At 45.3% G+C, this 27901-nt stretch overlaps 3 protein-coding genes across 5 annotated transcripts in view; 2 read left to right on the top strand and 1 right to left on the bottom strand.

Moving 5' to 3' along the window:
- Positions 1 to 15643, bottom strand: part of fjx1 (four-jointed box kinase 1) — a 31610-nt gene extending 15967 nt beyond the window's left edge. The window contains exon 1 of the mRNA XM_076050201.1: positions 15623 to 15643. The gene's annotated coding sequence lies outside the window, so the exon portion shown is untranslated. The remainder of the gene's footprint in view (positions 1 to 15622) is intronic.
- On the top strand, positions 11 to 19629 carry pamr1b (peptidase domain containing associated with muscle regeneration 1b). Of its 3 annotated transcripts, XM_076050198.1 has the most exons (14): positions 12 to 252; positions 6204 to 6380; positions 7541 to 7666; positions 8424 to 8538; positions 10811 to 11028; positions 11686 to 11793; positions 13493 to 13663; positions 13769 to 13960; positions 14176 to 15003; positions 15102 to 15278; positions 16380 to 16446; positions 16543 to 16772; positions 17602 to 17963; positions 18559 to 19629. In XM_076050198.1, the coding sequence occupies exons 1-14, from the start codon at positions 90 to 92 to the stop codon at positions 19162 to 19164; spliced, it is 3540 nt and encodes a 1179-aa protein (XP_075906313.1). In that variant the 5' UTR covers positions 12 to 89; the 3' UTR covers positions 19165 to 19629. The 3 variants fall into 3 exon arrangements, with proteins under 3 accessions (XP_075906315.1, XP_075906313.1, XP_075906314.1); XM_076050200.1 differs by lacking the exon at positions 15102 to 15278 and having other exon boundaries at positions 11 to 252; XM_076050199.1 differs by lacking the exon at positions 11686 to 11793.
- A 5455-nt stretch (positions 19630 to 25084) lies between these two features.
- LOC142904252 (excitatory amino acid transporter 2-like) overlaps positions 25085 to 27901 on the top strand; it is a 28805-nt gene continuing 25988 nt past the window's right edge. Inside the window, exon 1 of the mRNA XM_076050224.1 lies at positions 25085 to 25214. The gene's annotated coding sequence lies outside the window, so the exon portion shown is untranslated. The remainder of the gene's footprint in view (positions 25215 to 27901) is intronic.

The following is a 27901-nucleotide window of genomic DNA, read 5'->3' as shown; positions in this document are numbered from 1 at the left end:
AATGGAGGAAGGGGGAGGGAAGGACTGAAGGGCCGAGAGAAGGTGATGTCAGCTGAGTTCAGAAAGTAAACAGAGTTCCAGACTGCAGCATGCTGTCTGCGGGACGAGGACGGCAGCTGGGGCGAGCCGGCGGCGGCGACACAGAGCCGGTCCCCTGGAGCAGCACCACTCTCCCTGGGAAGGAGGGCTGCCTCCTCCTCATCACCCTCTTCATCCTCATCTCCTCACCCCATGGGACTGCCTGGCCCTACGGTAAGACATTGACTCTGTCTATTCTTTTCTTTTCTTGCCCTCACAGCTTACTCTTGTGTGTCAGTGTTGGGACAAAGCCTTTGCATTCTTTTGTTCTTTAAAAAAATAAAAATAAAAAAATCAGCCGCTCTCTCCATCCCTTTCTCCCTCAAAGAGAGAGAGAGAGAGAGAGAACCCGCTGATGTCAAATCAGCCCTCCCGCACCGGCAACAACACCTTTGATAGGCTTGAGCAATCGCCCTCGTTGCCACACTTGTTTTTGGAAGGGAGAGGGAGGGTATTGCCTGGTGCAAGTTTGTGTAGCGTCCAATCACAAAGGGCTCTGTGATCCTCATGACGGTACACTCATCGCTGCATTTCCCCCCTTTGTGTGTAATGAAACCAGGGTTTGCTTTCGCTTCTCTTTGCTAAAACAAAAACAAAAACAAGGGACAAGTGGCAAAGGCAGACTGGATGTGACAACACATCCCCGGCGGTGGCGCGGGGGACTGCTGATGATCTTGGTGCTTGTTCTCGACTCTCAGAAGAACCTCTCTTAAATCTTCCAGTGTTTTGTTAAGATTGGGATCATCTCTCTGACAGTTTACCTCGGGTGACCGCTCCAACTGCGGGAAGACGTGAGTCACGCATCAATCTGCAGGGGCACACACACACACACACACACACACACACACAGTCTCCATGACACTTAAGCAAAGCTCAACCACTCCTTCTCTGGTCTGATACTTTAGAGGCCTCCTTGCACGATTACTACATACACACACACGGCTACAACACCTTCAATTTGGGATGTTGAATGCGGAAGGAAGCCTGGCAGAGCACAGCTGTGAATTCCCTCTGGCCATCTACCAGCCAGTGTTGTAAAATAATAATACACTTGCCCAGGATTCTCCGTTCAAGGTGCAGCTTGTTTCTGCTACAGCAACCGTGTCTAGATGACAATCTTCTGATCAATCCCAAAAAGCTTATATGCAAATCCCAACTGGCTGCGTGCTTTGTGTCCCCCTCAACGCCGTTCCTGGCTAATGTTAGGCTTCTTGTCCTCCGCCCAGCTGAGACCAGGGGAGTCCTGTTCTGACACACTTTCCTGATGGTTGGTTTAACTCAGGGCTCCGCTGGGACGTTAACTCGCGAGCGCTGCGAGCTGAGCTGCTGGAAACAATGACAGCGAGCCCACATTCGTTAAAACCATTTGAGAAGAAGGGAGAGTAAAATCTGGGTACCGAGTACAAGTACATTTGAAGAGAAAAAGCACTTCTGAAAGAGCGAGTTCAACCTGAGTTTAAGAGCTAAATGCCAAAAACAAATGTGCCCGTCTCAAAGTTTCTCTGCACTTCCCATTTCACCGATGAAAGTAATACACCAATCAGGTATTTTGTTAGGTTTGTGGTTTTCCGAGCTGAGGGAAGGTTGTTCGAAACAATCTGCAGGGTGACCACAAGGATCGGGCGCAAAGGTTCAGACTGTGTGTAGATACGCTCTGCCCACAGACCTCCCCAGGGACTTCCCCTGTTCCATGACAGCATAATTACCCCAACCTTAAAATACCAGACAGCTGCTGTGGGCAGTAGGCGAAAAGAATCGCACACCAGTGCATACATGAATGTGTGTGTGGGTGTGTGTGTGTGTGTCTGTGTGTGCGCGTACATGTACAGCTGCTGCGAAAAAACTCTTTACATAAGCAAAAAAATTGTGCGCGGTTGTGTCATGAGGAAACTATCTAATCAGCTGATGATCCATTCTTTTCACATGAATCTAGCAATGCTGGAGACTTCCAAGGAACATTTTTTTTTTTTTGACATGACTTAATTAAGAGCAGGAAGCAAGCGTGATCCAAACAAGTTGTGTTGTTGAGGGGGAAACTCATTCCCTGCATTGCTCGACATCACCAGGGGTACTTGAGGAAACATTTTTTTGTGGTTTGAAGGAGGGAGGTGGGGGTGGTGGGGGGTGGGCGGTCGTCCCACCTGAGCTGACTGTAAACAAGTGGCAGTAGCTCACTCATCATGTCCACAACCTGCACGACAAGATTTCAGTTTTCTTCCTGGCTTTCTAAACCTCAGCCATCTGTTCTCCTGGAGCTCCGTCCAAATTGCACATTTCAGTGTGTATCCTGTGAATTCATTACTGAGGCGCGCACACGTTTCAACACATTGCGAGAAATGGCTTGGCTTCACCTGCCACCTTTTAACAACAAATTCCAAACAGACAGCAAAAGACAGCATCTGTGGTGTCAAATCAAAGACTGCCAACAACATTGTCGGATCAAAATCCCCTCAGAGTTGTCCCATTACCGCCCCATGACTAATATGACATTCACGGAGTGGGAAATAATTAATCAATAACTACAAGTGTTGCTGAAGAGCTTGCTATTTAAAGTGGACAGGGAGTGCAGTGTATTACCATGTTTTTTGATGATACTGGGCTACATTGTTCAAACTGTCTGAGAATCTGGAGGCAGCACTCAGCTGGGGCCAAATCCTTTGATGGAAAAATAGCAACTTGAAAGGCAGAGGCCGCGTGACCCTCGGTTTTTATTCTGAGTCGCTTCCATAAAATGATGATTCCATAAATGAACTTCCCAGAACTCAGCTGTAGGAGTCACTTGTCAGGTCAAACCCAACACCTGCGGCTCATTTGGAATTTTTTGGGAGCAGTTTTGCACTTTTGTAAGTGTTGCATTCACAGAAAAATAAATAAGCGATCAATTTCAAAGAGTAAATAAATAACTACTCAGACTGTTCATTTCATACTTCTGGACTTTTGTTTTGTCTCCTTCACAGGTTTCTAGGCCAGTAAGGCAAAAATAATAGTGATATCATCTCCTGGATCCAGGAAGGACGTGCAGCTGAGGCATGTTGGTTCAAATCCCAACTTGGTTGGCGGCACAGGAGTGATGCAGCGTCTTTTCCGACGTCTCCGCCTCTGTATTCATTGCTATGGCTTTTAAACACGTGTTGGGGAGTATTAAAGTAGCTCAACATCTGGAATGGAAAGAAAAAATTAAAATCAGACGCCGCTGCTGAATGGAAATCTGTACTCGTAACTACAGCCGACAAGGCAAATAATAATAATAATAATACTAGCAATAATAAAACAGATTTGTTAGTCTTATTGATCAAACAAAGTGACAGTTTTCATACTTCGAGTTTGTCAACGAAAAACTGAGGGGAGGCACTAGAGTGAGGCAAGACGTGGTTGTGGGATGAGTTTGTTCCGACAGCACAGAAGCAAACTCTGCTTAAATTACAGCTCAGGGGAGAAAAGGCACAGGCCCAAGAATACACAGACTGAACCCCCCACCGCCCCGATGGGCCCTGAAGCTCAAACACCAAAATCGACGTCGAGCATCTGGGCGAAAAAACAACAAGCAATCGCACGAGAGCCTGGCGCCGTCGCTCGGACGTGCACGGCCAACACCTGTTTCCGAGCCGCGCTGAGCTCCCGTACAATCATCGTCGCATCGGCTTCGTTACCGTGGACCACGCGGCCGCTCGCAGGTGTTGACCTGGAACCACGCAGGTGCGGTTTCGTTTTTTACAAGGCCGTAAGCTTAACAGGAAAATAAACGTGCTCCGAGTCACCCAGGCACGAGCCAGAGCTGTTATGTAAAATTTGGATCCTCGTCGCTTCTAAATGGAGCGCATGGTTTATATGAGGCAGAAGAAGCGTCTGAAGAAAAACAACAAAAAAAAAAAACAACATTCTTTTCTCGTTGGTTGTGGAGGGGAGGGGCTGCGCACAGATGAAAACAAAATACCGGCCATTTAAAGGGGCAAAGTCAGCAGAGTGAAGGCACTCAGAGTGAGTAAACACTGAAGAGCCTGGTGTCAGAGTTTATTGTCCTCATGGTGGAGAGTCTGGAAATACATTCTAGCAGAATGACTCGCTTTTCCGTTCCACCGTCCCGAGAGGAGACGGACGAACCTCCAGGTTAAACACGTTACGGAGCAACCTTCCTCTTGACTGCTCACTTCAGGTCACCTTCAGGTCATTTCTCTATCTAAACGCCGGCCCGGCGACCCACATAATGACATTTCCAGGCCGTCTCGTAAACTCTTGTGACCCTTTCATGTTTATTCCCCATAAATCAGGTTTGACGGACTCTTAAGCAAGCATCCTTTTCAAATCTCAGCCAGAAAAAAAACCAAAGGAAAGCTGTCCCATAAGACCAAGAACCTCTCAATCCTCATGCGGCAGCATTCACACCTTTTATAATGTTAAGGAGGGTTGGCTAGCGGGCTATTATCTTTATCTAAGCGGCATCACTGGGCCGTTAAGCCAACCATAAGATTGACTCCTTTGACTTATACTGAAATCAGTCCAATCTGTGCAAACCAACTTTATTTTCGCCTTTTTTTTTTTTGCAAGCTGTGACCTCGGCAGTTGCCTCCTCGTTTCTGGCTGAGTTATTGCAGCTTGAGGTCGAAAGGGCCGCCACAAAACAACACTGTTGCATTGTGGGAAATGCAAGGTCAAGGCTGAGGCGCGGCAGAAGACTGTGTGCCAATAAAACTGACAGTGAGTTTGGCCTTAAGGTGTCGGAGAATTACGCCGCTGCTGTGCCAAGTTGACTTTTAAGCCAACAAACAGCAAACAAAAATAGAAATGCTTTCTGCGACGGCCAGCTTCGCCTGGTCTGCTGCCCCTCTGTTGCTGTTTGCATTCAATTTCTAGCAACCAGCACAATCCAACACTTTGCACTCCTATGCCCTATTCTTGCCTTTTACAGACTCAGCAGTACAGACAGGGCGATCCCCATGCCCGGGATGCTTGTGGTTCACATACTGGGACAAAAAAATAAAAAAATAAATAAAAAATAAAAAATCACCCCAGAAAAATAAAAAGCCCATCCAAGACTATTAGTGTTTCTGTTTCCAATCATTCAGACCAAAAGAGTGAAGAAATGTCAGCTCGAAGCTTTATGAGTTTATATTTCTCTGCTGGTCACTGGGAACCATTAGACGACTATGCAGCAGCTTCAGACACTGTGATAGGTGACAGTATTTATTGCTGACAGATCAATCGATCAGTCAAAACAATGAGCTGCCCTTGCAAAAGACTCCGAGCTGCTGCGACAATGACCCATTGGCCACACACGACCTGCAGCTGTTAGACAGATGACTCTGTTTTGCACTTTGGGAAGAAAGAGAGGAGCAGAGGGAGGAAGAGGATGAGAAGGCCAACTTGTGGCTGGAATTGGACGCATGTCATTGTGCGGTATTGCAGAAGACAATAGAGGATATTTGGAGGAATCTGCACTTCTCTGATTGGACGGCAAACAATCGTAAATATTATATGGTGCTGGTGAAGTTGACAGTGCATATCCTTGTTTTTTTCCACCTCCTTCCAAACCTGCCACAAATGAATGTCCACTTGTCGGTGCCACTGTCTAAACGTGCCGGTTACATAAGTGCAACCAGTCAGCCACTGACGGCCCTTGAATCACCGCCGCCCTGGCCAATAAAAGGCAGAGCTCACCGGGTAAAAAGTTTATAAAGCAGATGGTTAGCCCCCGTGATTAACGAGTGGATTCTCCTCTCACCATAACATCAACACTGTGGCATGTTGTCTGATGACAAATGCAGTGGGAGCAAAACCGTCTGAGAGGCTTGCGGTCCTCTTGAAGGCAGCTCGAAGTCGGACAAAGACTGGAAATAACACGTGGCAGATTTGATAAACACTCGGCTCACCAAAATTCTTCCACAGCCGCTCTGGCTTCTGCCCGCCATAAACCTGCGTCAGCTTTCACTTTCCCACCAGGCAGGCGGAGGGGTGTTGCGTCGGTCATACTCTCCTCTGTTCAGATTGCAGTGAAGCATAAGCATCTATTTATTGACTTTATTAGTCCTTTTGTCGCGGTTTCTTCTTAAAATCTTAAAATATTACACATTTTACCTTTAGGCTACTTTGCTGGGTTGCCGACTCTTTTTGTTGGTTTTTTTTTTCAGATTACAGGTATTTGCACAACCACTGCCCGGGGCCGGAGTGGAGTGTGATGTGCAGAGGCTGCTGCGAGTACGACGTGATCCGCTGTAAATGCCCCCTGCAGGGGACGCCGGTGGGCTACGCTGTGCCCTGCTGCCGCAACGCCATCAACGAGTGCGACCCCTGCATCATCCATCCGGGTAAAACTTAGAAACCTTTCCCCACAGCTCACCACTTTGACTGCATGGAGCGCCAGGGTTCAGTCTTACAAATATCCTGATCCTGACCTGACAGATGAGGTGTTTCCTAAATCCTAATGTCCATCTAGAGTTCACTAGAGGTCAATGTTGACCAAGGCCAGAGAAAAATTGCCGTCCACTTGTGATTAAGTTTTAAAATTCTGATGAAATTTCCAATCCTGATAGAACAGTGCAACATCCATGCTAATCTATTTAGCTACAAACCATATGATTTATTCCTGTGTTGTTTTTTCTCTTTTCTTCTGGGGTTTTTAAAGATGACGAGCAACTTTTTCCTACTCTTGTTACAACAAACAAATAAAAAACCAAAGACAAAACACTTTCAATTGCACTTAGGCGATGCACAAAATCTTAGCTATCTGATAACAGGTTAGCCTGATCCTATTTGTAATGTAATTTTCATTGTTTCACACAGATATGAGAGAGTGTAAAAGTCCTCTGATCAGATTGCCTTTATTTAGTTCCTTTATTAACTGCAGTGGTTCACTCCCCCGTCTCGAGTTTGTACATGGAATTTAAACTGGTATGTCTTTGAACGTTTATGTGCAGGTGTTTAGACGCTGCGTCATGATGTAATCATAAATGTACATCTGCACGTGCGCTGCTACTCACACACCCAGACGCCTTCAGCCTGCATGTCATTTTACTGCAGAAGAATTGCGTTATGTTTTCTTCACACATTTTTCGTTTATGGGGTAGAAAACAGCTGTTACCTGCACCAGCAGGTTTCACTACTAAAACACAAGACAATCCCGCCTGACAATCATAAACGCCCATGTGAACACGCTCAGGCTATTTGTGAGCAAAATACATTCAGATGTTTGAACTGAACGCCGAAGAGCGGAGCCAATCTTCCCATGTTCAGAAGAATTTTTTTCCTCCACAATTTTATTTCAGGCAGCGGTGGCTTGTTTTAGTGTTTGGTTGCAGGGAAAGATGAGTTTAGTGCGGTTGATTGAAACGAAACGTGACAGCACGTCTGGAAGAACTCGCACGACCAAAGGACTCAGCGACTGACCGGCGACTCATTGTGTGCGTGTCTCCTTTGTGTCCATCACTTGCACGACTCACAGTTGTGTTTTCCGTTCTCTTTCTTGCAGGTTGCAGTGTGTTTGAGAATTGTAAGCGCTGTAACAATGGAACATGGGGCCCCAGGGATGACTTCTTTGTAAGAGGCAGCTACTGCGCCGAGTGTCGGCCCGGATGGTCTGGTGGAGATTGCATGAGTAAGCCTCTTCACTGGGAATCCTCTGAAGCTCCGCTCAAAACTGTTTTCTTCTTCCAGCATTATTGTCTCGGAATTCCGGCATTGAACACAACCGCCCTCCATGTGCTCATGCAACTACAGGATGTAAAACATTTTCTGTAGGCCACCATCTGCCAATGGTTTGGCTCTCGCCATACGGCTATGGAAACTTACTTATATTGGCCTCGCCTGATTGTGCAAAGTCTTACTGGGCGTGTCAAATTGCTGGTGCCAGGGCGTAAATGTAACAGATGTATGTTTATACGTAAGCCAAGTTCCAAGTTGAAATAAAACAAATTTCACGTACTTGCATTTTCCGTCCCCGCTGATGAGGCTTCATCTGGTGCAATGATGAAAGTCTGGGCCGCTGCCATATGCCAAGGTGATTCTGCGTAAAGATTTAAGCACAAGGAATTCTTTTAAATTTAAAAGGATTCTATATTTAACACTTCGACGTCTCTCGACATATGTAAATGTTCAGCTAATGGGCACAGCAAACATAGATTTAATTAGAAGCAGACGATTAAATGCATTTGTTGCCCACTTCCAGTACCTCCTCTAATTGTTGGGCACAACATCTGGTATTTTCACGGCTCTTGTGGAAGCATATATATATACAATGATGCTGGGTTTGATCAGAAACCAAGACAACAAAATAAAAGACCTCACTCAAATTATTAATCACACTGTAATTATTAGTCTATTAAATTCTTACTGTTTCCGTTCTTATTTACCAGAGTGTGGGGGAGTGATCCGTAAAAAGCAGGGCCACTTATTGCTCGAGAGTTACCCCAACAATGCGCGGTGCGAGTGGACCATACAGGTGGACCGACCCTTCACCATAGAACTCAAGTAAGACAAACAAAAACATTTCCTTTTTTTTTTTTTTTTTAGGTTTGCACAAATAAGACTATATATATATTATCATATAGTGGATATCATAGTATTGACAGTAGCAAGGCAACCAGGCTTCTAGCAAGTGTATTTATATCTGAGGCTAAGTGCTAACCGTAGCATGATACAATGGTGATGCTAATGTAGTCAACTCATTAGATTAGAGTCCTGGAGAAAATTTCCTGACTTTAACGCCCATATTAAATATTATGGAAAACAAGTGTTTGCCATGTATTGAAGCTCTGATCCAAATAAGTGACTAGTTGACACTAGTTAGAGTTGTAGATTAACAAAATAAACTGTGCTTATAGCAGGTGAAGTTTGTTGATTTCACTGTGACTGGAAACGCAACTAAGGGGAGGCAAAATTGCATGCATATAAAAACACAAACAGTTACATTTAAAATCACTTAACATATGCACGCACGCATGCACGCACGCACGCACGCATACACGCACGCACACACACAGTACAAAGAATTTTTGCAAGCCTTGCGAGCCCATAAATCAACAGGTTCTCCTGACATGAAAACATCCATTTTTGGGATCTTCCCATTCCATCTGTGTTAGCCATTAATGAGGAGCCTGGCTCCGTCAAGTTTCCACCCAGTCTCCTCCATGCCTCAGACATTCTTGCAAGATGTGGCCTGTGCCACGGATGGATGAACAGCAACGTTTCGGAAACCGCAGCATCCCCTTTTAAAATGAGAGCCGTAATTTTGTAGTGCCATGATACTGTAACTCTATTTTCCTGTCACTCTCTCCGTTACCACCTCAGAGGTGAGCATTCCAGCAGCTGCTTCAAGTCTTTTCTTCCTTTTCTAACTGTGAACTGTGAGAATCATACCTTGCTTTGCTAACCCTATGCCAGTAGATGCTGAGAAAAAAATGCATATTCATGCACCATTTCTTTGTATTTTTGTGGCTAAGATCCCATAAGACCAGCCAGAAAGAGCTGCCGTGTATAGAGATCCCCTCCTGAAAATGACCTCTTTTCTTTATGTGTGATTGACAGGGCAATTACTATCAGCGCTCTGCTGTCATTCTCTGTCTTTCAGTGCCATGGCACGCATTGGACTCCCAGGCAAAAACATTTACACAGAATTACAAGCGGCATTAATCTCTGGCCTGCTGCAGGCAAACTTTCTGTCTAACTTGTTCGCCTAAGTCGTGGTTACACAAGGCCCCGTGATAAAGTGTGAGATTAGAGGGTTTCACAGCATGGAGTTAAAGACGCAGAAGATTACATCCCCTCCTTTATGTGTGCTTTCCCATCGGTGCAAGCAAACCTCTGAGAGTGCCACTTGGCTGGCTCAACCGTGTCGCTCACGGAATGGAAAGTCCAAGTCAAAACTATCTGTTTTTTTCCGAAAACATTTAAAAGACTCAATTCACTGCCTAAATGTCCCGATATTAGTCAAACATGCCACATACATACACAATGTTGTTAATTCTTTTTCACTTTTGAAAACAGCTGCCAAACACGGCAATGGATATGTTTCAATTAACCCAATTAATCATTTAACAGGGACTCATTTGAAACAACAAAACACTTAGGATGGGTTAGACTGCAGGCCTAATTATGGCAAATTGAAAAAAAAAAATTCTTATAATTGTTACAGTAAGTGATCCATTAAGAACAGCCGCAGGGTAAACGCGGAACTCAGAAGCGTCTCTAAAGCAGAACAGGAAAAAAGCAACAACCTGAAGACAAATATGTTCTGGTTTCTTGATGCCCTGCTGCTGTTGCTGTGTTGGTTTACTAGATAAATATTTTGGTACAATGTGGCTACATTTTGTAATCATGTTGTGCAACAGGCCAATACTTGTTTTAGCTCTTCCTAATTCTCTCTCTTTCTTCCTCCCTCACTCACTCACTCACTCACTCACTCACTCACAAACAGGAGTGATACATTGAGGCCTTTGCTGCTGTCAGACCTTTAAAAAGGTCTCATCCATCCTTCATTAGGAAAAGTCCACCATTCAAAAGTTGGTCAAATGGGTTTAAATGTATTCATCAACTTGTATTAACAGCCTGTTTGGCAGCTGAAGGTTTAAAGTCATCAGTCTGATGTCAGCTGGTGCAGCTCTGCCAGGGAACACAGGTGATGTCATAAGCTAAGGAAAAAGTAACACACCATAACTTTTCCATTCAATTATAATATAATATCTGAAGGACTTGTATTACCTTTCATTTACATGCCAACTCATTACAATTTTCTTCTCGCCAGGTTCATGATGGTGAGCCTGGAGTTTCACCATTCTTGCCGCTATGACTACGTGGAGGTCCGGGACGGTGACAGCATCAACTCGCGTGTTATTGGTCGCTTCTGCGGGAACAACAGACCAGCCCCGGTCCAGAGCTCCGGGACCAGTCTGCACGTGCTCTTCGTGTCTGATGGTTACAAGAACTTTGACGGCTTCTTTGCAACTTTCCAGGAGATCTCAGGCAAGTCAAACAGTGCCGCCACTGAAGCACTGCCAGCAGGGATCATCACGCCTGTTTGCCCACAAATACATTTTGCTCTAGATCAGCCCTTTTTGCTTCGTACGCAGCTACAGTATTTGCAGAGACATGTCGAGTTGACAAAGGGACCTCTTGTAGTCAGCGACCACAGCACACAGCTACAAGTGAGAAGGCTGCAAGGCGGCTCCAGGCTCAGAGTATCATTAAAAAACACTCTTAGCGGGACATTAACGACACCCACACATTTTAGGGAAAGCCTTTGTTTGGGTGTCAGGCCTTTACGGTCCATCAGGAACTGGGGAAAGATCCAAAAAGTCCTTTCAGAAATCTCCTCACAAACACACAAACACACACACACACACACACACACACACTAAACACACTGATTTACCAGCCAGGGCCACATCTATTAAAAGTAAACACTACCCTTCTGTGTATGAAATGCCCACATACACATACACATGCTGAAATAGAGATTTGACATTTAAATGCTGCCAGCTCGGAGTAAGAGCCCTTTGATGGCTCTTGCAGAGGACGGCCAAGTTCTGGCACACGCGTGTCATTATTTCCAATCTGCAATTTCTTGTGGTGGGCTCACTCGTGTCACACACACACACACACACACACTTATGTTTACAGCCTGTAGCTCCTCCCCCTGCCTGCATGACGGGACCTGCATCCTGGACGGTTCCTACTCGTACCGCTGCGCCTGCCTCGCCGGCTACACAGGCAGACGTTGTGAAAACGGTGAGTGCAAGATATCGCCACAACACCGCATGAGCAGGCTGGAAGTAGGCTGATGGTTTTTGTTAGGAGTGGCGTTTTGGGGAATGAAAAACACATTTTTAAGGGACGACAGATGAAACTGCAGAATCAACGGCGACTAGAAGGCTTGATTGGCCGAGATGGCTCCATTCTTCCAGACGCTGAAGTTGGAAACACCTCGATATGAGAAACACCATCGCCATCAATGCCCTTCTTGTATGCTGCTGCTGCCCAAAGGCAGAGGGTGATTCACAGTCACAAGGGAGGGATCTGCGGTTCAGGGCTGCTTTCTCAGGCCAGCTGCCTCCTTCTAGCCGTGAGGGCCCAGCCTTCGCTTCTTGTCAGTCAGCATTTTTAGAAAAGTCCGTCTCAGCAGAGGTTTTGCAAACGCTGAATGCCTCGTTATTTTAAGTAACGTTTAAAAGAAACAGAGTGTTCAGTCACAGCCTGAGCGTGAAGGTAAATAAGAGGGTCAAGGAGTTAAAGATAAAGCTAAATAACAATCATGAGTGGAGAAAATCAAAGCAGGCGTTTGAACCCTGATCTCTTAAAGATTCACACTCGGGGAACCAGCCCCCCCCCCCCCATGTTATGTGGGGAGCTCCTCAGTCAGTTCAGGTCTGGCTCTTTTACTTATGGACGTCTGGACCTTAACTTGTATTTTTAGATCCTATACAGCTCCCTTAAGATTCTTCTCTGTAACAAGGGCCAGCATCTTCGGAGCAGCAAGGAGTAGTAAAATGAAAAAAAAAAAAAAAAAAGGCTGGAATTTCATTCTACACGGCGCACATTCATCTGTACACCCATGAGAAATGCCTCAGCTGTTGGTTTTAATAGAGTGGAGCTGGAAAAACGCTCCTGACCGACATTTAGCTGGAGGGGATATGGGCTGCATCTCAGCCCCTCAGTCAGGTGGAGAATTCTAAGTATGACCCTGACTTCAGCCATTAACCTGTAATAAAGAATAGTTGTTTGCACCAGCTGTGCATATTAATACATTTGTAATTTATTTGTTTCAGGTCACTTCTTTAGGCCTGGGATCCTGGCCCAAATAATGGAAAAAATAAAAGAAATTCACCTACATCATAAATGAAGCAACATGAATATTTATTTCTGCTGGATGTTATTTATGGCTGGACTTACAGCCTGGGACAGAAATGTGAAAATGATAGAGATAAATACTTCTGCATCTCCTTTTGTGAGTGCCGTGCATTCTTCTGCCCCCCACAATACCAATTTATTTTACCTTCCATCATAAAATCCACATTTACAACCTTTGGAAAGTCATGGTGCAATTTCACTTGAGCTCTTTTTATTATATCTTTTTATTTATGTGGCCTGTGTGAAAGTCTTGTTGTGGAGCATTCACACCTGCCATACCACGACAGATGAAAATTTTCATTAATGAGGCTTGATAATGGCAGGCCAGGCTTTTAAGGCTCCGATTACCTGCAAAACTATGAAGAAAAAGAGCTGTGAATGAATTTGGGCTGCCGTCCCACCCAGAGGCGATGAGAGGATTAAAGTTCTATTTGTGTGGTCTTCCTCGGCAAGATTGCTGTTTTTGAGATGTTTCCAAAATGACCTCTATTTACTTTATGACCTGGATCAGGTGTCATACAACGGTGCACGGTGTGGAGACACCACGTGATGGCAATAAAATCTCTCCCTTTCAACTCAGTTGTGGGATGCCACAGGCCTCCGGTGCCCACCCATGGATCCACAGAGGGTTTGTTTCATCACTCGGGGGCGCGCATCACTTTCCGCTGCGATCCCGGCTTTGAGCTGCGGGGCTTTCGCTCAGCCATCTGCTTGAGTGACGGCACCTGGAGCGCGCAAGCCCCCAATTGTGGTAGGACAACAATTTAGGCTGAGTCACATTCAAAAGAAATAATAATAATTACAAGACAAAGGCTTCTTCTAACATAACCCTTGGATCATGTTGCTGTCCTCGCAGTGCCGATGGAAAGAGTGTGCACTCAACCACCCAAGCCTGAAAACGGGGATCACTTTTTGGTTTATGGGCCGAACGACGTCCTGATTGCCCTGCAGTACCTGTGCCACCAGCCTTACGAACTCAGCGGCAACTCTCAGAGAACCTGCCTTCCAAACAACACATGGAGCGGGTCTCCTCCTGTCTGCAGTCGAGGTATGACCCCATGTTGTGTACACATCACGGGGATTAAACCCAAATAGACGGATGAGTCAGTAGAAATTGCCAATAAGCGAACCACACAGCGTGTTTATTGTTGATTCAGAAAATGAGTCAGGTCCCGCTTGCTGACTTTTCACAGAAAAGAATCTGCAATCAGCTGCTGACAGACACCTCACTAACGATCCCTCCTTTGTGTTCTGTACCCGCAGTGAATAATACGCTCACCGAACCAGAGAAGAAGAGCGAGGACAACAAAGGCAAAGAAACAGACAAACACGGCGATAAAGATATCAGCAGAACTGAAGAGAAAGGTCAGGAGGGCGCGGCTGGGGGAAAGAAGGAAGACGCAAACTCTGGGAACAAGAATGCAACAGCTTTCGACGGAGAAGATAAACACACGGCTGCAGAGGAAACCGTGTCCGAGGGCGGACATAAAGGAGAGTCGGACGATTCAGGCAAAACAACAGGAGGCAGCACAGACCAGGTGGGCGGTAGAGGTCCGGACGATGGCCTGAACACGGTGGAGGAGCTGGAACCCGAGGTGGGAGAGCCACCCGAGAGGAACCAGAGCGGCCACGACGTGAAGACAAACGTCACAGAAATATATGTCAGAAAAGATAAAGGGCAAGAAGACAAGCTGAGAAAAGACGAGCAGGTGAACGGAAAAAAGGACCGGGATAAGGTCGGACCAAATGACACCAAACTGAGGGCGGCCGTCAGCGAGGATGAAAACACAGCAGACGTGTTTAAACAGGACACGGCGAAGAACAGAACCGTTGTACATGATACAAAATATACACAGAGACAAAATAACAGCACAAGTCCTACAGGGGGCGGGGAAATCGACCTGACTAGACTTAATGTTACACAATACACACTGTATCGAGCAGGGGGCGGGACAAGCGGGAACCAAAAGGAGAAGCAGGAGGTGACGGAGGAGGAGCAAACAGAGGAGACTGATGAGGCTCTGCTGAGGGAGGCCGAGGAGGAGGAGAAGAAGAAGGAGCAGGAGAAAGAAGCCAATCTCAGCTTCACTGGTGAGTCACTCACTCGCCAGCAAAGTGTGACATGAACCCTCAGTGCTCAAACTCTTGTCTGGAGCTTCACCCTCAGTCTGCTCCCTCCCCACACATAGAGAAAAGCTGCCCGCCTCTGCCTCGCCTCCCCCACGGCTACCACCAGGAGGCGCCGGGGGTGGAGCCACGCAACCTGCGGTTCTTCTGCAACCACTCCTATGTTCTGAGTGGCGACGCTCAGCGCGCCTGCCAGCCAGACGGCACCTGGAGCGGCACACAGCCTGAGTGTGTCAAAGGTAGAGCAGCGCGTCCGCTCAAGTCAGGTTTCTGAGTGTTGTAGCCAGAGGGACAGGAAAAACAAAACAAAAATGCAGAAACCCAGACAGCAACCGACAACTTTACAACATTCTGTAGACAACAACTCTTGCACACTCACTGATTGGCCTAATATAGAATCACTGACCCCGACCCAAGTGGACTGAACCACTACCGGGTGAAAACAGACAAAGTCGAGATAAACTTTACACTTCTGAGTAACACTCTAAATAGCAAGAGGTTAAAAGAACTGCTATCATCAACTCTACCTCCTTGGAAATTAATTCTGCTCCGTTGCCCCTTATTTGCCCCACAGCGTGATCACACAGTCCTCCCTTCTTCTGCAAACCTGACTGTCATCCGCCTTAATCACCCAGTTAAACAGAAGAACTACCAGCTGCACAAACAATAGCAATAATCTAATAATTAGAACAAACAGTCAAACAGTTAAATGCATGGCAAATGTGAAATGAGCAATTCATTGAAAGCCCATGACCTTGAAACTCTCAGCAAGTGTTTAAAAAGGCCACAGCAGCCAAAACTGAAAAGCTTACAGGAGCAACTTGAATGAGATATTTTATTCTGGATGACAGTTTTGAAGTAAATTTCTAACCAACTTATTACAACATTCCCTAACATTACAGGTTCTCAAAGAAACAATTGCTGAGCGTCAAAGCCTATTGCATGTGTCGCATAAGGCCGATAAATAAGCAGCAGCCTCCATTTGCTAAGTTGATAATGTTAGCTGAAATTGCTGAGCTGCCAAGGTGAAAACTAACCACTCAGTGCCTGATATCGGTTTAAATAGGCACAAAACATACAACATAAATAGGACAAGACCTTTTTGCTTGTCTCATGGCTGCAAGCAGATGTGTTTGGACGCTAGTGTTTTTCAGACCTGGCTTCTTCAGCAAAAAAAGTCAAAATAGGCAAATGAGATCATAATAAGCATTCTGACTTCAATCTGACATTTATATTGGGGACCACTGTGGTTGCACTGTGTTGCACTGGGGTGTTCTATGGCCAATTGCCTGTGTTATTGTTATTATTAATGGTTACGTTTTGGTTTTGTATCCACGCAGCATGTCGGGAGCCCAAAGTTTCAGAGCTGGTTCGACAGAAGGTTCTGCCACATCAGACACCATCCAGGTACCTTCACAAATACATCCCGTTAAATCTCTCTGCAATGGTTTGTTTGTTTTTGAACCACCAGATGTATTTCAACATTCTCTTCTCTCAACGCAGAAAGACACCAGTGCAAATCTTCTACTCCACCACACTGGACCGTCGCCTCCAGTCTGTTGGCCCCACTAAAGGCCCGCCGGTTCTCTCCCAGCTGCCTCCGGGCTTCCACCATCTTTACTCGCGAATAGAGTACGACTGTGTCTCTCCATATTATCAACACTACGGAAGTTCCCGTCGCACTTGCTTGAAGACAGGGAAGTGGAGCGGGCGCCATGTGTCATGTTCACCAGGTGAGGGCAGCAGAGCACCAGTTGTCTGACCACCTGCGGGAACTGACGCACTGACACGTTAGCTAGCAGTCAACTCCTCGATGCTTATCAAATACAAATTATGCCTGTCTATCTAAACTTTGGCTGAGCTGGGATTACAATAATAAGCTTTGCAGAGGATGCTTAGAAGTCTTCCTGAGATGGACACCAATAAAAGTCACCCCACAGTCAGCAAGCACGTTCTCTGGGTGTAAAAGTGACATGCTGTCAGCCGGTTTGCAACCATGTTGATAATTTCTTCCTTCTTTAGGTCTAAATTGCAGTTTCAAATACTATAAAATACCGTATTTTCTACATGATAATGCAAATGCCTCGGGAAACTTCAACTTGGCCATCCATAAATTCAAATACATTTATAAGTAATATACTCTGGCAAACTGCAAATGCTGGTTTGAACAAAGCTAAGGATTTTTCCGATCAGAGGGTATGGTGGATTAGCTGTCATTCAAATGCCAATATAGTATCTTAGCCATTCTGTGTTTTTTGTTTTTTGCAACTTCAACTTATCTGAGATCATATATTGAATGTTTTTTCTATGTTCTAAATTTGTTTCATTGTTACTAAGGCTGATAACACTGAGAACAAAATGCCTCAAGAAGGTACATTGCCTTTTAGGAAGTTTATTAAGAGATGTGTTTTGTAGCTGATGAGAGATAAAGAAAGGATGAAAATCAGGGAGCACAAAGTGTCAAGACGGAGCCTAATCTTCTCCTGCCTTTCTTTTCTTCCCCTGTCTCGCCACTGTACTTCCCTCCTCTGTCCTCTCATCCTCTCTCTTCCTCTTTGGCAGTGTGTGGGAAGCATCCAACCTTTGACCCGCAGAGGCCGGCAGATTCTCACTGGCCCTGGCTGGCGGCCATTTACCGCAGCTCCGCCGCGGGATTGTCCGAGACAAAGGTGGCCAAGGCAGCGAGCCAAGCGGGATCTCTCAAGAGGAACGGCGGAGCCGGAACTGGCAACCGCGACCGGGCCTCCGACTGGCAGTTGGTGTGCAGTGGGGCTCTGGTCAACCAGAGGAGTGTGGTGGTCGCGGCTCACTGCGTGACCGAGCTGGGGAAGGTGTATCCGCTGGACGTGGCCAAGATCAAGGTGGTGGTGGGGAAGCACTTCCGGGACGACCAGAGAGACACCAAAGGTGTCCAACATCTGAGGGTGAGCTCATGGAAATTGTCCTCCTAATGCAGCCAAGGGCATCGGACATAAAACAAACCTACGCCACAATAAATATGCTAATTCATTTGCCAACTGGATTTTATTTTATTTTTGTACCTTTGTTTAACCAGATCAAACCCATTGAGATCAGGATCTATTTCATAAGGGTGGCCTGGCCAAGAGTTGGGCAGCACATGTTGAAATGCAGTGACAGAGTGACTGAGGGGTGACAGTATAGAGTCCGACATACAAATTTAAAGGTGCACCACTATTGTCAAGACAGGAAGTGTGGGAGCTGCGGCACAGTAAATCAACAAATTCAGGATTTAAGACTCAGGCACTGACCAAAGTTCTTACGCAGTCTGTCTTTCAGGATTGAGCAGAAGGCTCCAAGCAGGATTACTTTGGAGAGTTTCAGTTCAGACTGTAGTTTATTCCACGCCGATAGGGCAGCAAAGCTGAAAGCTCGTTTTCTAAATGTGGTCCTTACGTGGGGAAGAGATAAAACAAATAATGCTTAAGAACGCAAAAGCAAAGTTTTTTACGTTAAAACAGATCTACTCAATAAGCACTGCTCCTTCTCCCTCTACCTCAGGTGGCTTCTGTTGCTGTCCATGAGAACTACGACCCTCACATCCTCGACTCTGACCTGGCTGTGATCAAGCTTCTGGATAAAGCCAAGATCGGGGAGAAGATCCTGCCCCTTTGCCTCCCTGACCAGCGGCAGAAGAAGGAAGAGGAAGAGGAGAAGGAGGAGGACGAGCTCCCTACCAGACGGGGGCTCGTGATAGGCTGGTCCCCTTTACCCGACTCCAACATGGGCCCTGATGAGAGAGCGAGGGTCGGGCAGGTTCACCTGGCTAACGTGGTCCCCTGCGAGCAGCAGTACGCCCGCAACGGCGTGCCAGTCAGCGTGACGGACAATATGCTGTGCGCCAGCCAGAAGCCCAACTACGGACAGTCCAACATATGTCCGTCCGACACCGGGGGGCTCCTCGTCCTCCCCGCAACCCCCGGCAGACGAGCCGGCGACAGCCAGATGTCCCCTCTGAGCCCCACTGGGGAGGAGGGCGGCGGCCTGTGGAGGCTCGTGGGACTCGTGAGCTTCGGCTACGATCAAGGGGAGTGCCACCCCGACCTCTACACCGTCTACACGCACGTGGCCAACTTCAAAGACTGGATCGAGAGCAACACGAAATAACAATGATAAGTAATGATAATAACAAAATATCCTACTGCTTGAACCTGGTATTTATTATTTTTTGTTGTATGTAGCAGTGCTGTTGCCTTATAAGCGAGGGCATTCATTTACTCCATGCAGTAGAAACACTGGGCAGCGCAGTGCTTTACCTGAAGAGGGTGCTAACATTACGTGTGCAGGGCCTGAACCTTCAAGCTGCTGATTTCAGCCTGGGGTCGCTGACAAGAAATTGCACACTCGCGAAAAAAAAAAAAAAGAAGGGAAAAAAAAAAAAACGATCACAGGGCCGTTTCAAGCCTCACGTCACTTTGTGTTGTACTCATGAGTTTGTGTATATGTTGTAATGTTTTCCCTGTCAATATACATATTTTTGACAAAAGAGTTGTACATATTTTTAGGAAAATGGCAGAAAGAAGAAAAAAATGTCATGACATTTTTTTATTAAAGAAAAGTGGGTGTGGTAAATCTGAGCGTGGGTTGTTGTTTTTTTTTTAATCACGCCATTGTGAAGTGACGCACTGAAACGATGTGAAAAGAAACACCTTTATTGCTGCGTGAAGCACAAAGCGGGTCTTGTGCTTTGGAGCAAATGAATCCAGGTCAGCGCAGAAGCGTTTTCACCACCATAAACATTGCATGTTGTTCACAGATCAATTCCCTCTCCTGCACACAAATTAAATCAATTACTTTCATTCTCAGCCCCTTTCATTATCCAGACGCGGGTTTAGATTGAGAGGCTGCAGCTCGTATGGGGGGCAATAAAGAATACTATTATTACTTCAGGTTAATGGCCGTCAGAAGGGCTGCTGGGTTTCAGCGACTGTATGATTTGATTTTATCCTGGAATATGGTTAAAAAGAGGAAAATAAAATTAGATGAAAAGAAGAGAATCACCTTCTGGACTATTAACCGTCAGCTTTAGACCATTATGTTTGATCGACTTTCCTTCTAAACCGTAGATATTTTCTTAATGGTGGAAACATTTTTGTGTGTCTTGCATTTCAAACTCATTCCTTTAAAAAAAATTTGGAATAATTTTTTGAGCGGTGAAACAGAAACTGTTCACACTATCCAGCATTTTTTTCAAGTCACTCACACAATTTGGGTTAGGTCACATTTTATATTAGAAATTACACCGACAAATCCAGATATCGTCTGGGTTTCATGCCATTGGACCACTCCTGCTGTTTATTCATTCAGCCTGCTCAGCACGGTGCAGGCTAGTATAGTTAAACCAGTGATTTAACTTTGAAACAACACAGTCTCTGACACTTTCAATTGCTTTATTATCGCACACTTATTTCAGTGAGGCCTGTTTGCAATCAGTTTTTTTATGAGCCCTGAAGGTATAAAGTATGCCTTTTGTAAAGTGTCCTCTGGGTTAGGCTGATTTAGATATCACCGTTATGGCAGCATTATTTGTGACCAAATAGATTCCACCATTATGTATCTAAAAAAAAAAAGAATGTTTTGCCAAAGGTATCATGTTTTTAGCAAATCACACTTATTTCTCCAAAAGTGTTCACCCACATTCAGAATGCAGCACTGTACTGGGCCCAGGATGCGTTTTACTGGAACAAGGTCCATAATCCTCTTGCCCGCACCAGCAGTGAACAACAGGCTGTCCATGTTTCCCAGAGAACTGTCCAGTCCACTTGAGCTGGGAGACTGTCTGTTCACAGGCCCCTGGTTCGCTCACAGGGCATCATCCATAGAAACACTGGCAACACTTAACCGAGTCCTGGGAACCGAGACATAACCCCGAGCAAAGTACCTGGACATTAATGATGGGAAACGGAGCTATCACGGAAACTCCATAGTTAATGCCGGAGAGTACTTCACAGTGGAGTTACACAGAATGTTTAAATGTGTTCCCACTTGGCCAGTTCAGCTGATGGGTCCACCGTGCTTTTGTTCACAGTGTGAAGAAGAAAACCTTGTGAACTTGTGAACAAGTTTGGGACGGAAGATCCACCGCTCTGTTCTTAGCAACCCACTCTGAAACTTTGTGGAAGGATTTTCTGTAACATTAACGTAGCTACAATTTGTTATCGAGAAAATCTGTTCAAAAGAGATATACGTTGCATTTATACGGGCCAACTTTCAGCTTCAGACTTATAGACTATAGACAGGAAGATAAAATAACCCCAAACATGGACTGAGGATTATGGGAAGTATAAGAAATTGCATTTAATTTGTCCTCTAAATGTTATCATTACCAGCCTCATTACTTATAAATGCAATGCATTCTGAGGCAATGTGCAATCACATACCCATTTTCTCCCATTGGTAGCCACTCTACCCTGAGGGCTATCCCATTCCAGCCACATCAGCCCTGTAAGCCATACAATATGGGAAAAACAAAGCTGTACATTAATCAAGCATTTCCTGCATCATACTGTAAGGTACTGTCAGATAAGATGTATATTTATACACCAGAGCAAAGGCCTGTATAAATATAAACTGTGCCTATGTTTCGACACACAGGACAATTTTCCAGCACCGGTGCAAAGCAGAGGCTGTTTTTTCATCCATATTCAGGCTAGCCACTGAATTGCACTGCCAGAGGTGGCAATATGATTTATTACAGCTCCCGGCCAGTGCTGCTACTGCAGGGATGGATGTGTGTGTGTGTGTGTGTGTGTGTGTGAGTGAGAGAGAGAGAGAGAGAGAGAGAGAGAGAGAGAAGGCCATAAAGAAATGAGAGAGCAGAATCAAAGATAAAGATGTGAGAGATGGAGTACATCTAAAAACATACTGTATCTCTTTGGCAGGTGTCTTTCTGCTGGTTGTTTGGCTGATAGGATGATCGCTACGAATGCTAAAACAGAAGTTTGCATCAGCCAAAGGTAAATTATGTTTTTTTCTTAGTGGGCCTCAACATTTTTTGGATTGGAATGACTGATGTTGCTCTTTGCAGATGACAGCAGGAGATGCCACAAAGAGATAATGAGACAAAGAATGTTAAATCCTCCTCCTGTGTTACATAATCCGTCTGTTTTTTACAACCACTGCCTTTGTCTGGATGCAAGGTCAAAGAAGACTGAGGATTGTTTATTTATTTATTTTAATTTGATTTATAGTCATTTTCTATAATTAGAAGTAACACATTTCTTATAAAAAAGCTAATTTTGTGAAATCACAAATAATATAATAAAGTAAATGGCCAAAACTTTATGCTTGCATACATCTCACATTATCAACGTTGGAACAGTCAAGTTCAAACTCTTCTCTGTTTTCAACAACTGTTCTTTTTGACCTTGAGATTCAGCTGGATTAGATAAGAAAAACCTGACAGATTTGTTCAGCTTGTGTCACGGTCATTATCCACTGACCAAACCAACAGCAACCTTCTCTTTTTTCACTATTTTGGGGGGCTTAATGGAAAGCCAGTTCAGGTCATTGTAAATGAAAAGGACAAGGCAGGAGGTTTTGACACATTAGGGACCCTTTATCACCACTGTAGTTGTAAATTAGTCAAATAATGGAGACAGATAGCAGACCAGTTCCTCAAGGTGAACAAGAACATCAGCTTCAAGTCAATGAACAAAAACGGCCGTTTGTCCCATGGCAGAGATACAAAGGGAGGGGCTGTTACAAACAAGTTACTACAAAACCCCTGGATTAAGAAACATTTTCCTGACAGTATTTCCTGACATTTCCCCAACTTCACAAATCTGTCAAGACAACAACAAAAGTCAGATCAGTCATCAGACCAGAATGCGCGAGATAAACATCTTCCCACAGTCATGTCGCAATGGCAGTTAGGACTTCCAAGTGATGTCTGTGCTAACAAAATTAGATGATTTTTTTTTTTTGTCTGTTTGTTTTAAAGTCCAGTCTGCAGGCTTAGGCTCTCATCACTGACTTTTATGCAAAATTTAGATAGTGAACACAGTGGCTTATTGGCTCTTCTTTTATCAGTTGGTGTTGGGAGAGTGATAGTCGACTCTCGTCAACAACAGCTCAACAATCTTACGATTCGTGTATCTCATAGAGGATAGAGAAGGTACTACAGGAGTGCTGTTGGCCCTGTTGAGACTGCAGCAGAACCCAGTCTGCCAGGTGGTGCTGTGTGGGGATGCATGTCTGGTGTCGTCACTCGTGATGACATGGAGCAGAAAGATATCAAAATGCTAAGCTATCACAGATCGTGTTTCTCCGATCATCTTTCAAGGGTTTCTTTTCTTTTCTTTTCTTTTCTTTTTTTGGAATGAGCCATCAGCCTTCCCTCCCCAAAACATCCATATCACGAAATGTACCACCGGTTACTATAATCTAGTACTGTGAGATCATGCACAGCATGACTTCTCCAACACTGAGAACATTTAACAAATCAGTAGATTCTGCAAAAATTCAAACATTCAATTTCAAAGTGTCAGCGAGGTGGGTGAGGGGAACGTCCCGATACAGGAGGACACCTGGTCTTGGTCCTGGTCGCCCTGACCTCATGTGGTCAGCTTCTGAATGCGTGAAATTTTACAGCATTTTTACTGATTTAATGAATGAAATGACCAAGAAGAGGACATTTCTCTCTGAAACCACCACTGACAATGTCTAGAAAATCATATTAAAAAAAACCCTTTAAAATAATTGGCATGAGTCATAAACCACTTTACTTCTGGAATATTTCACATATAATTCAAGTGGTGAAAAACAAATCAACCCAAACGAGTCCAAACAGTATCGGGGCTGAGGAACATTTACAATTGTTTGAGTGTAAATAGATAATAATAAATGAAACTACATCAAAAGAGAAGAAAGTGTTGTTTCTGTGAAATTTAGTTAGGTCAAGACATGCAATAACATGTCATCTCCCTCTCAGGTCCCATCTCTCAGGTTGGCCCAAATTCCTCCAGGAATTTGGGCCAACCTGGACAGAATACCACATGTTTACTTATTAACTTTTTTGAGGATCCTGTACCTCAAATTGTCACAAAAACACTCAGCCCTGGATAATGGCAGGTGGACTGACAGCTTGTGGTTTCTACATCAAAATAGTTGTAGTGGAATAAATCAGTCACGTTATAATTTAACTTTTCAAGCCATGTTTATACCCAAATTAGAGTGACCAGCACGTTAAATGGATATTTGTTAATCTAAATGGACTTGAAACACACACACAAAAAAAATCCTCCTACTGCATACTTGTCCTTAGAATTTCTCAGAATTCCCCACCCGCCCTTATTTTAACCTCCTCTTTCTTCTCAACCTCATTCAAGACTCTGCTGGCAGGGCAGAGAAGAGTAAGACTATATAATCTCCTCTTTACCAACACAAGCCAGAAAGGTTCCCACAGCCCACTGCTCAATGGTTCTGTTCATCATCGCCATCCTGATCGTGCATGCCCAACAAAATGAAAATGCTTTCAAACGCTCCTTGCTTAATGCACAACTTAGAACGCATGACGTTATTTTCTAGTCATGAAACGTTGGCTTTAATTGGGTTCAGGCTTATCTACAGTCGCGGCAAATTAATAGAAAGGTCATAATGACATCAAAGATGGCCAGTAAGGGCAGCGAGATGGAGAGGTTCAGAGGAAACTGCAGGACATGGGAACGACACCTTATGGCCGATAGATTCTCTCCAAGCAAGGCTGGAGATTCCTCTGACTTCTTTCCAAAAATCCTTAGCAGAAGGTTCTCGCATCTGATTAAGTGTGTGTGAGATGAGTTGCCTTCCGGAGGCGCAGTGTGTGTATTTGTGTGTTTGTGTGTGTATGTGTGGGTGTACGTAGGCTATGTGTTGTCATCCAGCACGAGTTGGCATTCCCATGCAGCGGAGACAAAGACTGTGGGGGGAGAAACGGGCGGGGATGGATGGCTGGCTGGCTGGCTGGCTGGCTGGGTGGGTGGGGGAGCAAAACGCTGAAGAGTGAGGTGAGGCAGAGCTCATTCAGTGGAATCGTTGAGCAGCGGAGCTCCTCGGATTGTACTGACAGAGAACACCTCCGTTTGGTCCGAAGCGCGCCTGTCCTGGAGCCTCTCTGAAGCGGATGCACCAAGAGCCCGCAGACCAAAAACTTTTTTCCGCCCCGGTTGTCAACAAAGGTAAGATGATCACTCCTGCTATATTTTCTTTTCCTTTCTTTTCTTTTTAACCAAATGAAAAAACAAACAAACAAACAAAAAAACAACCTGCATTCTAATGAAAGCTCATTATGCTTGTGGAGAATGACAAAAATGTGCTCTGCTTGTCTCGTACAGTGATGTGTTTTTCATTTCCATTTGTTTTATTTGCCGCTTTGAGCTCTCAGCATTCTGCAGGTGACTGGACTGAGGTGAACGGGGGGGATGTGTGCAGGTGAACAGGGGATTAGCGGGGCTTCATGAACCACGCGGATTTTTTTTTTTTTTTTATCCCGACCGCGAGTGATCGCTCGCACCTTGTGTCTTGTTTTATTTTTGTTTTGCGTGCATTGCTCACATGTGCATGTATTTATTTATAGGCGTATTGCACAGAGACACCGGGACGGTGCACGAGCCCCGCAGCGCGCAGCGCACCGACGGTGCAGCTCGCCGCTCCACGCGGCGCTCCACCGCAGGCGTGAACAAAAGGGGCGACTCTCTTCTCATCTTTGCGTCCGTGCCGTTTATACCCGAACGCGCGGTCGTGAGATAAAAGTCAAATCGATTTGCTTGTACGTGAGTAAGTTTGAATCAGTGCCCCGTCAGCTCCGGGGACAACACTGCGAGCTGACAGACAGTTGACAGCACTTCAGCGGCTTGTCCTTTCGAAAAGTTTCCCCCCAAAACATTATTAAATGAAAAACAGAAAATATATAGCACATACATTTTAACGCATCTGTTTAATTGTGTTTAGATCAGCCGAAAACAAGAAGTGTTAAGGATCCCGGTCTTTAATTGGTGCAGACCTTCGCCTTCTTAAAATGACCAATCATCTTAAAGAGCATCAACTGTCCCACTTTAAATCCAGTTTAAGTCACAGGAAGGAAATGGGTTTACACTTCTGTTCATTTCTGCACCTGCTTGCGACATTTCTGCATCAGCATCATGCACTCACAACGTGAACTACACCCGCGCAGACCAGTTTTCAGGCAACATTTCATAAATGTTGGGCTGTCATGTCAAGTCTAGGCTTTTAGTTTTAGAATCTTGGTTGTTTTGTCTTTACTAGAAGATAGTTCCTATTGATCCACCAGTCCGAGTGTTGTGTTCACACCCAGTACTGGAACTCTGATATGTCAAAAGCATTTTGTCCGTGCACAGATGGGACACTGTCCGGAAAAGGGAAAGCTGTGCTTCCTTCAACTATCGCCACCCACTTTTTGAGCCAATCATCGCAGTCTCCCCCGTTTTCCCCCCACCTCCAATCCCTTCAAATTAGAACGCACGCGCTCCCCCCCCCCCCCCCCCCCCCGCTCACCCCTCCCATACAGCGCCATCAATGTCGCCATGGAAACCAGCTCCCCCGCCACCCTCCGTTGATCGCCTTCAGCGTCAGCGCACTGGCTTGTGATTGGAAAACAGAGGTTGGTTCTGATGGGGTGGGGGGAGTTACATCCCCCTCAGGCAGCATGTTGATCCATGCAACCTGGACACCAGGTGGAGCGTGTCCTGGAGGATGTCCGGCTAGTCTTCCACTGGTGGTCCTTGGCGACAGGAGGCAGAGGCGGCGGCGCCACGCAGACTTGGGGATGCGGAGGGGAGGCCTTTGCCTCTGGTGAAGATGCTGGGTGAAGTGTCCATGCAGCTAATGCGTTTTGTCCTCCCGCCCAGAGGCAGCTTCAACACACCGCCGTACTGGGCCACTCGCCGCATTACACGAATGAGCACAAAGAAACGTCAAGGCAGGGTGACACATGCTACAAGGCAGTATGAGTCATTTAATGTAAAAAAAAAAAAAAAAAAAAAAAAAATCATGGCCGGGAACCTTGTGCTTTGTTGGATGTGTTTGCAGTGGAAGAGGGAAGTGTGCAACCAAAACAATCCACTAGTCCACATCAGAATCGAAAGCATTTGGTCGCACACCACATGTATTTGCAAGTGTACACAGGCTGGTGCAGTTTCTGTGCAGCATATTCAAATTCTTAGTTTGTCTATGAGGAAAATGGTAATGCGCAGACCTTTGTGGTTTATTGTCAATATATTTATCATTTAAAAAAACAACATAAATATGCTCAAATGATGACGTGCTCATAAGTCAGTGTGATTGGAATTCCCTTTTAGAGACGAGTCAGTCTGTCTCTTCAGGAAATGCCTCATATGTCCACTAATGGGTAAAAGTCTAAATTATTTTAGCTTAATTAATAACTCTCTAGCTTTGTTGGATGAGTATACAGACTCAATAACAATATATTAAATAATATATTCAAATGAGATGTTATTTAAGGTTAATTATTGCGAGTCCAACGTCGAGCCCCTGAGCAACATGCACACACGCGCATCCGCGTACACTTACAAATGCAGTCAACCGCTCCGACAAAAACCCCGAAGCGTCGCCAATCTCCCGCTGGAAGAGAAGCGCATCCAAATAATATTTCTAGTCGGTTGTGATAACCATCTGTGAAGACATTACTTTAATTAGGGTAGACGTCGCTCAGGGTATTCAGGGCAGCATCGCTGTTGACATGAGCATTTGTGTTTTGTGAGCGTGTCCTCGCGTCTGATAAGGGCCGTTCTACTGTGAAGTGTGCGGACACACACACACACACACACACACAAGCGCGCACACACGCACAGAGGGGGAGGGAAGACATGGGGGTATTCAAGTCAGG

The sequence above is a fragment of the Nelusetta ayraudi genome, unplaced genomic scaffold (assembly GCF_046127955.1).
Source record: "Nelusetta ayraudi isolate G7.1 ecotype Tasmania unplaced genomic scaffold, CSIRO-AGI_Nayr_v1 ptg000125l, whole genome shotgun sequence".
NCBI classification, from domain to species: Eukaryota; Metazoa; Chordata; class Actinopteri; order Tetraodontiformes; family Monacanthidae; genus Nelusetta; species Nelusetta ayraudi.
Note: the sequence above shows the minus strand (reverse complement) of the source record. Positions and strands in the feature narration are given on the sequence as shown.

Excerpts from the sequence above, each read along its gene's own strand:
- pamr1b (XM_076050198.1), top strand. The coding sequence starts at position 90 with ATGCTGTCTGCGGGACGAGGACGGCAGCTGGGGCGAGCCGGCGGCGGC. Across the intron at positions 15,279-16,379 it reads ACAGCCTGAGTGTGTCAAAG|CATGTCGGGAGCCCAAAGTT; the intron begins GTAGAGCAGCGC and ends GTATCCACGCAG. Across the intron at positions 17,964-18,558 it reads AAGGTGTCCAACATCTGAGG|GTGGCTTCTGTTGCTGTCCA; the intron begins GTGAGCTCATGG and ends CCTCTACCTCAG.